This window comes from Falco peregrinus, chromosome 14, assembly GCF_023634155.1.
Source record: "Falco peregrinus isolate bFalPer1 chromosome 14, bFalPer1.pri, whole genome shotgun sequence".
Taxonomy (NCBI): Eukaryota; Metazoa; Chordata; class Aves; order Falconiformes; family Falconidae; genus Falco; species Falco peregrinus.
Window position 1 is genome coordinate 20,211,332 of NC_073734.1, and position 17,895 is coordinate 20,229,226.

Genomic DNA, 17,895 nt, shown 5'->3' on the forward strand with positions numbered 1-17,895 from the left:
AAAGTTAAGCTTCAAACCCCTGTTTTACAATGGCAGCAGCTCCCCAAGGCCGCTGAATGAGGAGGACCGGAGTGGAGAAGCGCTCCGTGCCCAGTTACTGGTGCCTTCGCTCACACAGGAGAGCGGCCACACACACACGCATGTACTTGCGCACGCTCACGCTCTCTGGCACCGTTACTGGCTCTCCAGGAACAGCTGTGGCACTAAGCAGCTGCTCCAGAAGGCTGGTGCTTCCTTTGGCTTTCCCATGGTGGGCAAGGAAGAGAGGGAAGGACAAAGTCTGTCTGCGCACGTTGTCACCGAACTGAGAACGTAACAGAGAGAATCGCTTGCCTTCTCCCGTGATCCACAGGTTTTTCCTTTTCTATACTGATACATGTACAAAGTTACCGAAGGGTTACAGCTACCTGCCATCCAAATCCCGTTCTCACAAAATAACTAACTTTAGCATGCAAGACAAAGAATGCAAAAACCATGTGAGAAAAAAAAAAATAAATCTTTAATTCAGAGGTAAAATGTTCCTACTGTAGGAAAGGATACACAAACCAAAGTGCCAATTCACAATTTTGCGCTCTCCTCAAAGTTTTTGATCTGAAGGCAGGACTTAACAGTTTATATTACATATCTTTTTCTAAAAAATACTTAGGAGTAAGAGCAAAGCTCTTGGAAGTCCAAAGCCTTTTCCCACTCCTTCCTTCCAAAGAGGCAGGAATGGGAGAAAAGAGAAACCGCCATTTAAAAATGTCAAATCCCTTATTTGCACAGGTTTATTTTGAGGTTTGCAGTGGAACATTTTGCTCCAACAAGCCATCAGCATCAGCAAGAAAGCAACATTTAGTTTGATGTTACCTTGCTGGCGCTGGTTTGTAGCACTGCTATACTGCTTCCCCCAACAGCAGCCACCGTTTCAAGGCTCAGACAGCAAAACGTCCTACACCGAGTCTGTCGGCTTTACCCTAGTTACTGATGCATCAAAGCACCAGGGTGTGAGGAGCTCCCCCGGGGATGCCGTGGCTATAGGGATGCAAGTGGAAACACACAGAATTATTCTCATAACAATTTTGCAATTGTCTGAAAAGGTATCAGCAGCTACCGTCAGCGCCACTAAAGGCTGCAGACTTACTCTAGATCTCCCCATCCATTTTTAAACACCACTGCCTTAACACATCATCTTCTCAGCCTCCCAACAAAGTCGGATTGAACTCTGAGCTAGCGGAGATAGATTTGTATCGGAGACAGCACAAACCGAGCCTACTTGGAGTTAACTGCCCTACAAAATCATACCGAGTCACATACATGTCACTCACCGACTGACTCAACCTAGGCCAAAACGTCCTTGGGAAAGATCTGCACTCAACCACCGCTTAACACAGCGCAGTTTGCAGTAAAACACCACAGTGCACTTAAAGCCATTAAATATGTTTACGTCTGCTGTACTAATTCACATGACCAGAGCGTGCCAGAGCCTTCAGTTTGGCTAGGCCCACACCTCACGCACACAGAGGCAGCAAAAGCTTTCAGAGAGCCGAAGGCAATAGCTCAGTTGCAAATACCTTGTTCACAAGCACCCACTTGGTAATTTATGCCCTTACTTTTAACCTCAAATTTGTTTAGGAAGGAGCCACTCTAAATTACATTTCTCTTATTACACCAAGTACAAACGGATACACTAAGGTTTAGAAAGCACATTTTAGCATTAGTCAAGGACCCAGGTCCTGTAACAGACACTGCGTAAGATGAGGGGAGGTAAAAAGAGGAAAGAGTAGCCCCAAGAAATGCACCTCTGGATGCACGCACGTCTCTGCCTTAAAGAGGATCCTCGCTCACCACGTACCCTCTGCTTTCTTCTGGCTACAGAGGCATTCCAGCAGTACTAGGGACACCCCAGGCAGCCCCAGGAAACCACTGCATCTCAAAGGCAGAACCTTTAAAAGGTTGAAGGCAACATCATGCAGTAAGATTTCAGGTTACCTAAAACAAAGTAATTTATACAATGTTACATGCTGCACAGAAACCATTCAAGTCATCCTTCACAGTACATTAAATTAATCATTTAGTATATGGTAGCATGTTCCTTGGGAAGTCTTTGTGTATTTCTTTAAGAGCCAAGAGGTTCTTCTCAAAGAGAAGAGGGAAACATTGTTACGTGACAAGTGGATTTAGCTTGTCAGATAGGACCAAAAGAGGAAAAAAAACCCTCAAAACCCAGGACATGCACCACACCGCTTCCCCCATCCTCCCCAAACACCACTTCAAATACTACCCCATGACAACAGCAGGCTCTGCACTAATGCCAACATTACAGGTACGAGGAGCTAAAGAAAAAGCAGCCCAGCTACAAAAGGGTTAACATTACAGGTTTTGATAGGAAAATCCTATTAGGGCAGAATAAGGCATTATGCTAGGCTACGACATTAGGAAGACTCTTGTGAAAAGCAACAGATTCTGCCCCGAGCTCACACACGCTTTTGAAAGATCTTCCCATGAGTGGAACACCACTATTTAACCAGCCTCTTTGGCACCTAACGTCCTGCTGGCTGCTAACACCCTGAACACACTCGCAGGCAAGTACGCGTGTAGCCAGGTGCTTCCACCCCGGTTCCAGTCTTTGCTAAATGCCTACAATATAGACAAACAGAGGGACAAAAGCTAGATCATGGTTTCTTTTTATTTTAAGATGTCACTACTAACACACATTAGTCAAGCTATCCTAAGTAACCCCCCTAGACACCTAGGGAATCTAAAATCTTCTAAGATTTTATTAGCTCAAGAGACCACCGTTAAAAGCTTTATTTTTAGTGTTTATGTAATAAAAGTCTAACAAGCCTGACATTCTGCATTCGCCCTGTCAGACTAATGTGCGCTTTAGTGACAATATCCGTTTACAAATCAATACTACATCATACATCATCCCCACCTTTATCTCTGGAAAGTGCTAAATGGAGTCAATGGACCAACTATTTACAATTTCAAATCCTAATATATTTACAATAGAAACCAAAAGTATTTAAAACCATTAAATATAGTGTTTAACTCTGCTATATTAGTTTACATGAACACAGCTTACCTCTGGCATCATATTTCCAATACTAATATTTCTGCCAGTAATTTTAGATTTTTTAAAAAAATTGCTATTCCTGGAGGGAAAAAATAAAAGCTTAAAAACCAACCCAAAACCTCCAGGCATTTCAGAGCCCTGAGGAATTACCCACCCTAAACAGTCTTCAGGTAGAAGTACTGCAGTGTTCGAGAGACTTCCAAACTCCAGGCAAGCCTTTAAAACCTAATGCATATGTAAAACATTAAGAGTCAGTAATCCCTTGAACAGGTTTACTGGAGTCACTGCTACCATTCTGTTTTTACTAATCCGTAGTCAAGAAGGAAACTGCTGCTTCGCTGTTTCTCCCTCCATTACATTCCCTCCGCCCACAGAAAGTGTTTTGTGCACCATCGTCCGGAAGAGCTAAGTAGGCATCGTCTTCTCTTCTTTGCTGAAAGGCTGCACGGAGCCAGGCTTTACCCACGACAGGCCAGAAACGTGCATGCTTTTGCAGTGCTGATCGTCTGGCTTCTTCTAGGTGGAAGAAAGTCACAGTCAGAATCATTCGGTACCCCAACCCCCCCCGAGTCCCACCCCATCCATTTTCTCTTTGGCACGTACAGGCATAGAAGAGGCTAGCATCGCTTCCCCTGCTCAGAGGGGAACAGCCAAGCGAGCACTGCTTTCATTTCTGGGAACGTGTGGGGTGTCTGTAGAAACACCCTGATGGTACAGGACAGTTTTACCGACTTAGTCCTTGCACTGCCACCCTATCATACCATGAAGATTAAAAGATACTTTTTGAATAGTGCCTCTTGCTTGAAGGCCATGGCCCAGCACCACTGCACTGCTCTTTGCCCAACTGCTCGGTTCTACAGAGAGACGCACCGACCCAAATCCGAACACTTCTGTCATTAACCTGAAGTCAGAACCATCGCATAGTACCTTGTGACGCTGGGCATCCTGCGGAGGAGCACTCCACCACCCTGAAGGCTTCCCAACACACATTAACATGGCAAAGCAGCAGCTATATATATATACACATATATATATATATACACACACACACAGTTGCTATACCATGGAGTTTCCAAATGCCTTCCCAGGATGGCTCTTCCGAGTATTTATCGCAGTTAAATGCTTCAACAGTAACTATTCCTACCCAACACCATGCAACAAACATTCAAGACAGACTACTGAGATTTCAAAGACAAATAAGTCTTCAAGCTGAGGAAGAAAGATGCAACTTCAAGCATCTGTAGGTTTAAAGTAGTTTAAGATGAGTCAATTGGATACATACTCTAGCAGGTCAAAAACAGAATAGCTTGCAGGTGTTTTTTGCATACCAGGAACTAGCCCTGCCTCCACGCTGCTATGGGCTCATCTGAGCACCTCCACACCGAGCACAGCAACCCTGGAATGACGCATCAAGTTCTCGAAAGCGGTAATTATGTGAGTAGACTTTGTCACACTACGGCAAGCCCTTTGCCTAACAAAGTAAACTAAGCCAGCAAGAAAACTGAACCTGCACTTCCTCTGCCCCTCCCCACGTTTTGAGTAAAAGGTGTAAAAATGCTGACACAATTGCCATACCACATCAGAAAACGGCAAACAAGAGGGACCAGTTAAGCCTGAGCCTGGCAGAGTAGCTCCTGCACACGGGAGACCGTCTAGCAGAAGCCAAGTGCTCAGCAGTGCTCAGCAGGGCACCGGGACACTCGCAGCCTTCCCAGGGCTACAGCTCTAGAATAGCCCAGCCGTTTCCCAAGGCACAGGAATTACACAGGTAATAAACAAGGACCCAGGATTAGGAAACTTCCTTTTACAGGGAAGGAAGAGAAAGTTCTCAGCTGCACTGACATTTTGGAACAAATCTAAGGCACAGGAGCTGGGCCGTTCTTGCTACCAACGAACTACTCAAGCACTAAAGTACCACACATGCAACAGTTACTGAAGACACCAGCATTCACTTAAAGAAATTAACATGCATCTCCAAAGAAAAAAAGACAAAAGAAAAGTCACTGTTTGCTATCAATCTCCAAGACATCATACCCCTTTCATTTCAGGCACCTCAACCTGTTCTTTTTCTTTAGGTCTTTGATTTGAAAGGTAATAAGGAGGTAGAGAATGGAGGAGAGGAAGGGGGGAGAAGTCAAAAGTATTTCTTAAAGTTATAAGAACATCAAGAACCTGATCAAAATGTTTTTCTGTGCACTCTAAGGCTGGAAAAAGGCCACCTCACCTCTAGCCCTGACTCTGGCAGTTGGGAACATTGCTACACTGAGTTTATGAGCAGCACATTTTATTAAAATCAATGTAAAAATCTCACCCATGCCAGAAGACATGCAAAAACACGAGTTAAAGGCTTGCAGCAAGGAAGACTGAGGTTTGGACTGACAAAAAAAACCCCCAAACAATTAATTAAAAAAACAAAAAAGCATCAAACCACACCACAGCTCTAGAGCAAGGAGCCCAAGTCACTAACTAAACCACGTAGAGGGCATTTCCTTGCATGTCAGGCAAAGGTACCAGCCACAGGTTCAGAATCTTTAGGCACTGCAAGTGGAGTGGCTTGTCATGCCACTCAGTGCAGACTCAGAATTGCTGTGTGACAGCTCTTGTCAAGGGCAAAGAAATAATTTCAAGAAAAAGACCCCAACAACAACCACCTCCCCCCCAACAGCAAAGGTGTTGCTCAGGTGAAAGCTGTACGAACCAACACATCCTTGCTGTGTCAGTAAGAGTGCCTTGTGTCAGTAGTAACTCTAAGCACCCTTCAATTAGCCGACGTCTTCATTAGACATCAGTAGCATTGGAGAGGTGAGCAAGGTACTCTGCTTGTGCTCTGGTTCAGTTGTGAAAGATCTCACAGCAGAAGAGAACAAAGACGCTGGGGGCTGCCAGGTTATGCAGAAGCGGTAATGGCCATGACAAGTGCAGGACAAGCTGTTAAGACTGTCAGCAAATCTCCTCTCTCCCCTTATTCCTTCCCTTCCATCCCTAAACAAAACACATCTGCCAAGTGTGCCAACAACTGTACGGACAAAGCTTTCAAGCTAGCCAAATGATTAACTGCTTAACACACTGAAGTTAGAACAGTGACATAACTGCTTAGTTAGGAGTCCGAATCTGTTCCAGCACGCCAGCTGATCCAAAAGAGGGGCAGAATAAGGTCTGTCTCATACTCATTCATCACAAACAGGCAGAGAACCTTTTTTCCCTTATCAGGCAATAAACCCTTCCTACAGCGAGGATCTCGACCTTGCGCATACCTTCTGAGTCAACATCTTCTCTCTAGCTTCATCATGTATAGCTGGATTCCACGGAGAAAAACTATGGAGAAAGTAGAGTTATGTCTCACTTTGTATTTTTGCAAACTGCAGCATCATGTAGAAAGCAGAAGTTTCCCTTGGGTTAGTTCGCTGAATTTCAAGTAAACTACAGGTCTGAGTTTTCAGTGTTAAAACATACACCTAAGAATTAAATTTACATTGTCATGGATCTTTACAACAAAAAGTATTTAGGTTTTTGTTCTTGTTTGCAATGAGAACCAGCAATTCAGCAGGTGCTATGTGAAATATGTGACTCATATTCACCATGGAGCTGACTGCTCCATCCCCCATGCAGTCAAGGTCAGAAGTATTTAAAAAGTGTGACCGAAGCCACAGTAATGCAAACTGAGTTCAAGAAAGCCCAAAAGCAGCATTTACTCCATGGGTACCTCCAAGAGAGGTGGGGTGTTCTGGGCCTTTTTTTGTTGTTGTTGTTCGGGGGTTAGTTGACAGTTTTTTAACTCTTGGTTGCTTAGTGAAAAAAAACCAGCAAACACAAGCATCTGATTATATTTAAGATTCACTCAACTCAAAACAGACAGAAATGAGGGTAGGAATATTCAAAATATTGCTATACATGTATGAAAAAACAGGTCAGAACTTGGCAGCAAAAGGCTTCAAACCAACAACTATACCAAAACCTGTTGTTGAACCATTAGGGCATGGCGAATTTGCTCATGGGACTTACATGATTGCATAGGGATCCTCTATTTTGGGCTGATCAAATAAATGACTGCTGCATAGTTTGACACTGTCCACCACTTTACTTTTGAACAGCTGAATATCTTTTTCATACCTGCAAGAGAGAAGCAACGTTAAGTATTTGCAAGGAGGCACAGGTTTGCTCTAGAAGCACAGATAGGCTTGTCAAAGCCTCAACTTGAGTTCCTAGTGCAACCAACTGTTGAGGTAGAGACCACGAACTCAAACTATTTAATAAACCTCTTGTTTCTGCAAGTCTATGCAAAAGTCTTTCAGAAGACCGTGTCTGTATGCACTGAAGATACTTACAGCACTGCAGCCTCAGGATTCTGAGGACTAGTTGTATCAATCTTGTAGAAGACTCTGCGAGCATACATTAACACTTGCCAAATGTGATTATGATTTCGCCTAAAAAGAAAAAAAAACCACGCAATGAAGAATGGAACAAACTTCTTTCCAATTATACATCAATATGTTACCACTAACCTCCATTTTGCAAATGCTCTTTTCACATCCAGTTCACCAGATAAAGGATCCACTAGTGGATGGAAGACGGGCAGATCAAAAACCAAGCGCTGCATTAGAAAAAAGTAATTTATTATGCTAAAATCACTGGGTGAAGGTCAGTCAGATGTTGCTTCCAAATACTAATTGTTTCTGTGTGAAAAGAAAGCAACTTGAAGTGATTTATACCAACTGTGAAACTGTAACCCAACACACCCATGTTACATGCAGGGTCTTGTCCTCTCTCACATGCTTATCACCAAATCAGGAAACTAATCCAGCTAACTGCACAGGCACTGGTGCCAGCACAGGTAATAATATGAGATAAGATCAGATTAGAGGAGTTTTTCTGGTTTAGCTATTTGTGACTGAAAGCTTTTTACATACTTGAGCTACAATCAATACTTTTTTTATCCTACACATTTGCAAGTAAACTGCGCAGTGACATCGCGGTGTCTCCAGTTCCGTACAGCTAGCTTCCTCTCGTGTCCGTGCATTCTTCCAAAAGAAAACTTAGTTTAGACAGGAAGGCTTTAAAGCCCTGTTCCAGCAGGAGAATGATGGCTGTACCAGAAGTACTAAAGTCTAATCTTCAAAAGAAACTGTTTCCTACTAGTTCTGTCCTTTTAAAGATGATAGCTTTACACAAAACTTGACACCACACAGACAGCTTCCTGACATAGCAACTTGTTCTCAGCTACAGCAGTTACACACACATCTCCCAATCCTCCCCTTAAAGGAATTTGGCCAAGGGAGCCAGCTGCTCTGCTCTGGAGAGTCAGATTGGCACAATATTATTTTATTTATTTTTTTTTTAACTGATGTAATAACTCTAGATACTTTTCCTTAGAGAAAAAAGAGAAAGCAGAGATAGAAAGTAACACCACACCATCTATCTCCTTCTCCCTTTGTTTCACCAACATTATCCTCAAGTTTTTTTAGTTCTTTGTTTCAACGTAATTTAGAAGAAAAACAGGCAAAAAATCCTTCAGCACTACAGCCGGCGTGCCCGGATTTTATGTTCCATTCTATCACTACTCAGAATTTGGATACTTCTTCAAGTGTTTCAGCATTGACCACCTTGCTGAGGAAGTAGCAGATCAAGAGTTGAGGTAAAGAACTGGTTGATTACTTAAGACTCTAATGCATCTAACCTCAGGAAGTTCACTCTACACCAGTCTCAGTAATCAGAGTAACAGGATTCCTCCACAGATATTAGGAAATATGTATAAGGTATCACAAATGAGTGCAGCCAACTGAATAAACTTAGTTCAAGGAAACGAGAAGCTAGTCAGTGTATCAGCTTTAACAGAAAGTCATACCTAAAACACCAGAAAAAAAGAAAAACCCAAGACACACATAACCACTTACCGGGCAGTCTCCATCTGGGTAATTATCAGGAATATAAACAGTAAACTTAAACACACCATCCTGGTACAGCCCATGTCTTATGAATATTACACCAAACCACACTGCAAGGGAAAAAAAGTTTGCTTGAGTGAAAGATTTTTTACCAAAAAAAAAAAATCTACATACATAAAAATCTTAAAAGTTAAGTTTAAACTTACTTAACGCTGATCGGTAAGATGGCTGCACGTAGACACCTGGCAATTTCTGCTTTACAACCAAGGTACTGCAATTAAAATCGGTATTTAGAATAGCCCCACAACAACACTAAGCCTACAGCAAGCTGACAACAGTAAACCCAGAACTTACTAACAATAGCTTAACTGGGGACTTCTTCCACAAACTTATACTCAATTGCCAAGGGCAGATTGCTCACAGAAGGAGACTGAAGAAAACCAGCGAAAGCGTGTTCTTTAACTCTTGCTGTTCCCACCCCTCCGCTTAGAGTTACTAACGTGAAACATTTTTTCTCCTGATAAAACTGTAAGTAGAGAAGTAGAAATAAATTCTTCCCCAGTCAACCCATTTAGGTCATGTCAGTATCAAAATTTCCACTTTTCTACTGAATCCTCAGTTTCAAAGTAAAGAAGGAAAAAAAAAATGTAACTAATTTTGAAAGCAGATCTGCAGTCAGTTGTAGTTAATTCTGGAACGTGACCAAACTTTAACTTCAATTTTAAACAAGCAGTCTTTCAGTTTCAGATGAGATTATGCTGCAGGTCAAACAAATTACACTGGCAACTGACAAAACACAGTAACAGAGAATAAAAAGGACAGTCAAGTAGCAAGGTGTATTACAGATCCGGATCGAGCAACCTCAGGCATCTCATTAACAGGATGGACCAAGCCATTTTCTCAAACTTGCACTTATTTGCCATTTCACTTGCACTGATAATGCAGTCACAACCTTCAGCCATCAGTGACTGGTGCACTATGAAAACAGTTTCTACCTCGTCCTTTGCCTTTTAGGTAAGTCCACTGATAATTAACAGTGCTACTGGGGCAAAATGTGCTATTTTTCCCATTTTTCAAACCAATGAGCACAAGAAGTTCCTAGTAAGTTTAACCAGCTGTAGCTGTATGGTATGCAGACACTATTGAACACTATAAGCGATAAACAAAATTATTCACTTTGTAGGTTTTCCAGTTACTTGGCATACAGGTCCATTACATTGAATTCCACATGCCTGCGCAAATACACAATAATCTTCAAGCAAAGTATTAACACAGTTCTCTACTTACAATTGCCATAAAATTCATTACTATTTTCTAATAATGAATCTGTTAAACTAGAGGAGTTTACATTAGGGTAACAACGTATTTTCGCATGCTACAGAAGAAAAACATCTTTCTTGGACTAAGAAGTCTGTGTCAGTTCCCTGAAAAAAATAAATTATTGTTTTGAGAGTTCTCACTTTCAGCTGAATGGTTAAACGCAAAAACAGAGTGTTGCATAAGGACTCCAGGGATTTTGTTCCAAAAAGCACTACATACTTGAGAATCCAGCATGTCTATTACAGAGGAAGTCCCTTCAGCTTTGTAGCACAAAACAGTTTATGTAACTTTATATAACTAGAAAGTTTTGCAGACAGAGATCTGTATGCTCCCACAGCAGTCTACAAACCACTAGATTGGATCAAATGCAACTGATCCAAAGAAAGCCATTTAAAATCACACTAGCTCCTCCCTCATGAGTTTCATGTAAAATATCACTGGTAGACAGGAAAGAATATAGTCTTTCTAATATCCGCTTAAGCTGTATCAGGCGGTGTTCAAGTGTTCCATGTAACAACCAAAGGAAGCTCCCACATCCTAACTCCATTAAGACAGTACCATATATTCATAACCACCATCCCACCAGACATCTGCTCGCTACTATGTTAAATATTTGTTTCAAAAATTTGGTATTTCTGACCAAAAAGCTATTAGGATACCTGGTCAGGATGCCTAAACCCAAAATGTGTTCACTTCAAGGCTGAGCAATACAGTGACTAAGAAAACCACATCTAAACGCACTCCTGAAAAATCTCATCTCTTTTCCTCTCTCCTTCTACCTCAAGAGATTGAGACTGCTGCTCCAGAAGACTTTTGTGGAACTTCAGTTTTACTCCAAGGACTATGGAGAGGCACCACACAACAATTAGTTTTTTCTCCACTGAAGCATAAGCCCAGTGACCTAAAAAGAAAGAGGAAAAGAAGTGAAAACCTACAATTCTGCAAGGAGGGAATACTCCAAATAAAAAGGCCCATAGGAAGCATGCGTTCCATTTGTCGACTGGGATGACGTGGCAGGTGAAGCAGGCTTGGTTATTGGCACAGCATTCTTTGGAATAGAAGGCAACTGTTTCTTTGCAGAGGCTCGTAGAGGACTGGTTCGCAGCTCTCCACTCAAAGTTTTCTCTTCAGCATCAGGTCTCTGTTAGATTAAAAGAGAACCATGAAATTACAGACCGCATCTCATAAGCATTTAAGATATGAACATATTTTAACACAGGTTTAAACCCAACTTTGCTCATTACAAGCTTGGCCAATGTATCTTGTGTTTCAGTGTTCTATTGCTGCGGGGGTGTCTCTGGATTTTGTTTTTAAACAGACTTTTATTCAGTCAAACCTAGCCTACAAGTACAAAAGTAATCAATGCTAGATAGGAAATCTGCAGATTAGGACAAATACTTAAGGAGGCTTACATTTATTTAGAAACTGGAACCAGATAGCATGTAACATCAGCTTAGAAGTCAATCTATTTCTAGCACACAGTGCATCAAGATAAATCATTTCTACTGACAAGGATCCTCATGTTCTAGACTTCAAAGAGTCCTTAGAAGTAGCACAGTAAAGCCGAGATGAAATAAGAACTTCCTACAGAAAATTTCACGTTATCGCACTTCCTGCCTGTGCTTAAGACACCAACATCCCACTTGGAACTGATCATACAGCCCACTCCCACCGTGAGAGAATCACCATTTGACAGCGATACCAAGTTTAAATAGTTTTGCTCCAGGAACATTTTTATGCTTATGTCGTCTTCTATCAAAAAAGAAAAGAAAAACCCAGAAAACTTTTTGACTTAATTGGTCACTGCTAGCAAACACCGTACTATGTACATTCTATAGGTTGCCAGGACAAACCTGCAGGCTGCAGACTTGCGATTAGGCTAGCTGTGGCGTCTAAAGGCATAATTTAAGCTACAGTGTTTTGAAGCACTCGAGACATGGACTAGAAAATACTACCTGTGTCACAAGCATCATCGAAGTTATCTCACTGGCCCTAGCACCGAATACCTAGGAAGCGATTAACCCTAGAACTATGACGCTTTTATCACTGCTACGATCTACAGAAGCAATAGCATTATGGAGGCACAGTTTTGTCAACATCCCTCCACACGCAGTACCTGGCTGAGCTCTACACAACAGTAAACAAATGTCCTAAGAAACAAGCATCGCAACCATTTGAACAAGGTGGTTTCATTTTTCCTACTTCAGATAAGAAAAAAAAAAAAAAAAAAAAATCAACAAATTCCAGAGTAGACTCCATCCACAGGTACATTGCAGGTAACGCAGCTCAAAGCTAGCTTACACTTTTATTGAAGACAATTCACAGTTCTTGGGATAAACGGCACACTCCAACTTCATTTATAGATCATCTGATGGTCTTTCCCAGCACGGCTACCACCCCTCAAAGCACGTTAACACCTTACGGCATCCATTCATTAAATACCTTGCGCACAGAACTCGTAGACATGCTCCAGAAAGGGTTCATAACGTGTATTCCAAACAAAGGCCTGCAACTTCTCAGTTTCTTCAGAGAGTCCTCGGGTCCCTCTGTTTTACACCCTAAAAATAGACACAATACATAGGCATTTATAACAGATAAACAGGACTCAATATATAAATAGGATTCAGATCCAGTTCTGCAACCAGGCTGACATTTCTGTCACTTCAGAAGAAAATTTATTGTAGTTAAAACTGCCAACAGTTAAAATTGCCAAAGCTGTATTACGTATTAGACTCCAGGACAATATTACAGTGGTCTATGAAACCATTTTTGCACATGAATCCCTGCCTTCTTTCTGCTAGAAAGAGACTCTACATTCTGCATTCCATGTTTTGTCTTGCTAACTGGAAAAAACCAAAACCATCTGTTGGCTCACCACACTCGGGGAAGATCCTCTACACAGAGAAATATGAAGTTATCACTTCACCTTCTCAGTCCAGCACCAGACAGTACCACAGTGTCTGACTCCTGGAGCACAGTTAAGTGCTGCCCCTCGCATATGCTGCTGACTCTGAAAGTTCTGAAGTGCTCCGGTTTGAAAAAAACCCCTCTGTCATTCCTGGTGAAAGAGATGATCCTCCCATTGAGCTTGTATCACGGATGTGTCATTTTGTTTTCATCTGCATTGGAACACCACCAGGAATAGACAAAGCCGCAGAACACAGAAGCTTCTCTGGAGCTTATTTAATGGTTTCACTACAGGCACCACGGCTTAGAGCTCTTCCGATCAGCAGTTCAATAACAAGGACTTCAGCAGCATTTGGAGTTTCAGTGTGTCACCTACTGAATACATCCTTGGTTTACTCTTCCCCCCCGAAGTCTTGCTATTGTTTGTGCAAGAACTCTCGACTACAGCACCTCTTGTCTGGCATAGCCCATTTCCTCTACTCTTTCTTCTCCGGTTCTCTTAGTTTCCCTTCCCCTCCCTAAGGGCCACTCCCCAGCCCCCATTTCTGGCTACATTAACTAAGGTTTTGAGACAATCCACTTCATTCAATTTCTTTAACAGGAGGTTGTACAACATTGATGAAGGCAATTCACAGGATGCGAGAGAGAACAGCACAGGCTATTGTGGTCCACACTAAGTTTTTCTGCAGTAAACGGCACCACCTGTTCACCCATTGCCGTGATTAGTTTAGAAAACATGGTGACATTGAGATCAAAAATCTTTCTGAAAGGAAAGCAAGTCAATCCTGTTAAAAAATAAATAAGCCAGACAATTTATCCAAAGAAAGTCTAGCAATAATAATTTTTTAAAAGGATGACTGATAGCAAATTGTAGGTATCCTTCTAGACTATATAGCAGCCAAGCATTCAAAAAATGCAAACCTCATTCAGAAAAGTGACGAAAATTAAATTACCCCACCCTAAAATTATCTCAAACATTCCACATGATTCCTTCAGATACTTTTTCTCTTCAGCAGCCAGAGAGAGTCTCTCATCACACCGAGCCACTGAAAACCAAGTCAAGAGATGGCTACTGCACTGAGGCATGCCCTATGATAGCAGGAAGAAAATGTTTTCATTTTTCCCCATCCCCTATGTGGAAAGCTGAGCCAGGCCACAGGGCTATGCCAAGGGCCTTTTCTCTTCCATGAAATCCAGCCAGACTAAATAAGAGAGCAAGACACTGGGCTAAGAAGGTACAAGATATTTTCTTGGGAAACTTCAGTGTAACCAGAGGGTGGAGGAACTGACGCACAAAGAGAGCACCCGAGTGCTAAGGCTTCGACAAGACAGAAAAGTGCTGGAAGCTGAGGTACAGGTTGGAAGACAATTAGCTGGAATCTAGAGTGATTATGGGTTTGGATTTTTTTTTCTTTGTTTATTTTAGCCTAGTGGCTTTTTAAGACTAGGTAATATAAATCGCATTATTCCTGAAGCAGAGATATGAAATACAGGAGTTAGGCAGTACAAAGAATGATGCATGTACATAAAAAACAGCCTAACCTATTACCAGTAAAACAAGGAACTGATCTAGAAGCTTGATAATTGGTGCTAGAGGAGTTCAGTCACTGACTCCACCTTTCAGAAAGTATGCACCTCAGCAGACTTCCAGCTTTGTTGAAAAGCTTTTCACTACGGAGATGCCAATTTACAGGCTATTAAGAGCAGTTTATATCTCCATATCAAACACTACTTTAGCTCTCGCTAAACTACAAAAAAAACTCCCAGAGACTATCCCGTACAGAGATCTTTTATCCAGTTGCTTGCTAGGAAAAAGTCATACATGATGTTGTCCTAAACTTATTGTTAAACTGTCTCCAGTCTCATTTACCTGTTAAAACACCATTTACGATTAAGAACTAATAACCTTAGAGTACCAGCTTCCCAGAGAAGGGTCATTTAAAAAGCCTTTCAAGACTTTTTAGAGTTTGTTTATTTCTAGTCACACTCACTCCTTCCAGCTACACTACCTGGAACTGGAGAATGGCATCAGTACAGGAAACTTACCTGCAACTGTTCATGTTCTCTAGTGGCTTCACCTCACAATTTACTACCCCACGCTGATCAGGAGAATAATGAGGAAAAAAAATAATCTACTAACAGCACATTTAAGTTAGTTTGTTTATCCTAGCTCTCTCTATGCCAAAGGTCTGCATCAGACAAAGAGCAAAGTCCCAATGTCATTATGTGCAATTTCTAGGCAGCCTAGTCATTCAGTCTTACACGGGGCTAGAGCATTTTACCATTACAGCATCTTACGGTACTGTAACTACCAAAACCATCAGCCTTCCCAAAAACGCCTATACACTCTCCTCATTTTATGAAAAGGGAATAAATACATTAAAAATCATCACCCTGTCTCCCTTTACAGTCATCATTCACAGTGCCTCATCTAAGAAAAGGCTTAACAGTACTGCTCAGTAATACTCTACTAATTTCCACTAGCTCAAGAATAGAACGTAACAACAACCCTCCTAACCAGTCATCCTCCCATGGGCTTTTTATAGATATCTTTTTCTCTGCTGCAACTAAAACAAGGCACAACACAAACTTGTGAAGAAACATTATTTCAAACGCTGCTTCGTGGAACAGCCTTCCAACTTCTACACAGAACTGCGTTACTAAGGTCCTATCGCACCTGGGCCAATAAAGCCCCCTGCTGCCAGGCACAGCCCCTGTTGATGTTCACCAGCACTGAGGTACACAATCTATGAGGGCAGTCACAGCAAGTGTAAACTCATGCAGCGCTTCATCACCACGCTGACACGTCAAAAACCAAACTCACCGCTGATGAAAACCAAAATTTTAAGTACTTGGGTTCTGCACCTTTTTTTTTCTCTACAGTAGTTATTCTCACTAAAGGTTAATTCTATGATTTCTACCTACCGCCATATCATGTGTCATATTTTTCCACTGTCATCAGATTAAATACAACACTAAGTCAATTCAACAAAAACTCCATCTGCCTGGAACGGAGTACTTAAGTATTTTCTGGAAACAAACAATTCCTCAAGAAAAAGAAACACATATGGACAAATCTATAATAGAGGTATATTTCTATGCATGTCTTTTGATGCATTTTGTTCCCTACCTAGAAGGAAAAGGAACCACCTGTACGCCTGAGAATAAACAGAGCTGACTAAGCAGAGCACTAGAGAACAATACGTGTTGATTACAACACTACTGCATGGTTGTCCAGCAACTGTAACCGCCAGTTTACACCAGAACTTATTTCTCCTCAGCACACCTACCCCCGATCTTCTTAGGGCCCAAGGACTTGGCTAGCCCACCCCTTAACCCGCTGGCCAACAGGGGAGTCGCTGAAGGAACAGGCATGCTGACCAGTTGGGCCTGTTCGCCAACCCTTCCTCCGCAGGTGGATTGCACCTTTCAGGCCAACACCTGCTGCTACGGCTTCATCTTCTAACGCGCCTCTCAACGAGATCGGCACCGGCCCCTATACACGGGCTGACAGCCCGAAAGGCACCTGCCAAGCTCCAGCGGGCAGCTGGGCACCCGGAGGGGACTGTCAGCTGGGGGCCCGGTGGGTCACAGGAGAAAGAAAAAATAAAAATAAATAGAAACACCTGCGAAAGCCCGAGCCGGGCCAAGTCTCTGCCCGCCCGCGGCGGGACTCCCGACCGAGGCCCGGGCTGCGCCTGGCCCCGCACAGCGACGCCACTCACCAGGGCGGGGAGGAGGCCCGGCCCCGCTGCCGGGCCCCGGCGGGAAGGGCCGGGGGTGCCTCACACAGCACCGGTGCCCCTCCGGGGGAGCGGGCCGCCCGGGCCGGCGGACACCCAGCGCGGCGGTGGCAGCCCCTCACGGGGCGAACGAGCGGGCGCCGCCCGACTCCTCACGGCGACAGGTGACGGCCCCGCGGGGCGCACCGACGACCCGCGGCCGGAGCTGTCCGCTGCCCTCCCGCGCCGGCGGGCACCGGCTCCCCGCCACCACCGCCGCGCCCGGGAGGGGCGGGCCGGGCCCCGCGCTGCCGCTCGCTCACCCGCGCCGAGGCTCCCGCCGCTCCGCTGCACGCGCGGCCCAGGCCCCGCCGCCGCTCCCCTCTACCCCCGCCACTGCCCCATTTAAAGCCCGCCCCTCACCATCGCACATCCGGACCCGGCCTTCCCCTCAGCCAATCACCGCCCGGTTCTTCCGGGAAGGTCCGCGGGGCGGGGCGCGGGGAGAAATCCAGCCAATCACAGCCACAGTCCTGTCTGCGGCGCAAGAAGGCCGGCGCCTCTCCTGTCAGGGCGCGGGGCGTGCGGCCGCCGAGGGCGCCGCCCTGCGGCTGCGGAGTGGCCCGGGTGCCTGTCCGTCTGGGGCGGGCGGGCCGGCGGTGACGCACCTGCCACTCTCTCAGCGGGAGGAAAGCGCCGGGGCCGGAGCTTAGGGAAACGAGCGTCTCCCATTGGCCGACGGCGGGAGCGGGCAGACGCGCCATTGGCTTCGGGCCGGGGCGGCCATTAGCCTGCGGCCGGTCCGCAGCTGCCTGGGGGCGCGGGCTGAGGCGAGCTCGGTCGCTGCCGGACGGCGCCTCTCGGGTCGCGGCCGGGGCGGGGTCGCCGCCGCCGGAGTTACGAGTGCGGAGAAAAGGCGGCGAGCCGGGCGCGGCGGGGCCCGTGAGCCGCAGGGCAGCGGGAGCCGCTGAGGGAGCTGCCGGGCGGCGCCCCCCTCACATAACAC

At 44.3% G+C, this 17,895-nt stretch overlaps 1 protein-coding gene across 5 annotated transcripts; it reads right to left on the reverse strand.

The window, feature by feature from the left end:
* Nucleotides 1-2,650: 2,650 nt before the first annotated feature.
* On the reverse strand, nt 2,651-17,373 carry AKTIP (AKT interacting protein). 5 transcript variants are annotated; one of them, XM_055818494.1, is made up of 10 exons: nt 17,313-17,373; nt 12,703-12,818; nt 11,196-11,401; nt 9,147-9,211; nt 8,950-9,050; nt 7,561-7,649; nt 7,384-7,482; nt 7,061-7,168; nt 6,313-6,373; nt 2,651-3,571 (listed from the first exon to the last, which is right to left on the reverse strand). In XM_055818494.1, exons 1-10 carry the CDS (start codon nt 17,320-17,322, stop codon nt 3,464-3,466), a joined length of 963 nt encoding a protein of 320 aa, XP_055674469.1. In that variant the 5' UTR covers nt 17,323-17,373; the 3' UTR covers nt 2,651-3,463. The 5 variants fall into 5 exon arrangements, with proteins under 5 accessions (XP_055674469.1, XP_055674468.1, XP_055674470.1 ...); XM_055818493.1 differs by having other exon boundaries at nt 2,651-3,574; XM_055818495.1 differs by lacking the exon at nt 17,313-17,373 and adding an exon at nt 17,213-17,305 and having other exon boundaries at nt 2,651-3,574.
* Between the last annotated feature and the right edge of the window lie 522 nt (nt 17,374-17,895).

Excerpts from the sequence above, each read along its gene's own strand:
- AKTIP (XM_055818493.1), bottom strand. Across the intron at positions 6,374-7,060 it reads GAGGATCCCTATGCAATCAT|TTTTTCTCCGTGGAATCCAG; the intron begins GTAAGTCCCATG and ends CTTTCTCCATAG. Across the intron at positions 3,575-6,312 it reads AGAAGATGTTGACTCAGAAG|AAGAAGCCAGACGATCAGCA; the intron begins GTATGCGCAAGG and ends TCTTCCACCTAG.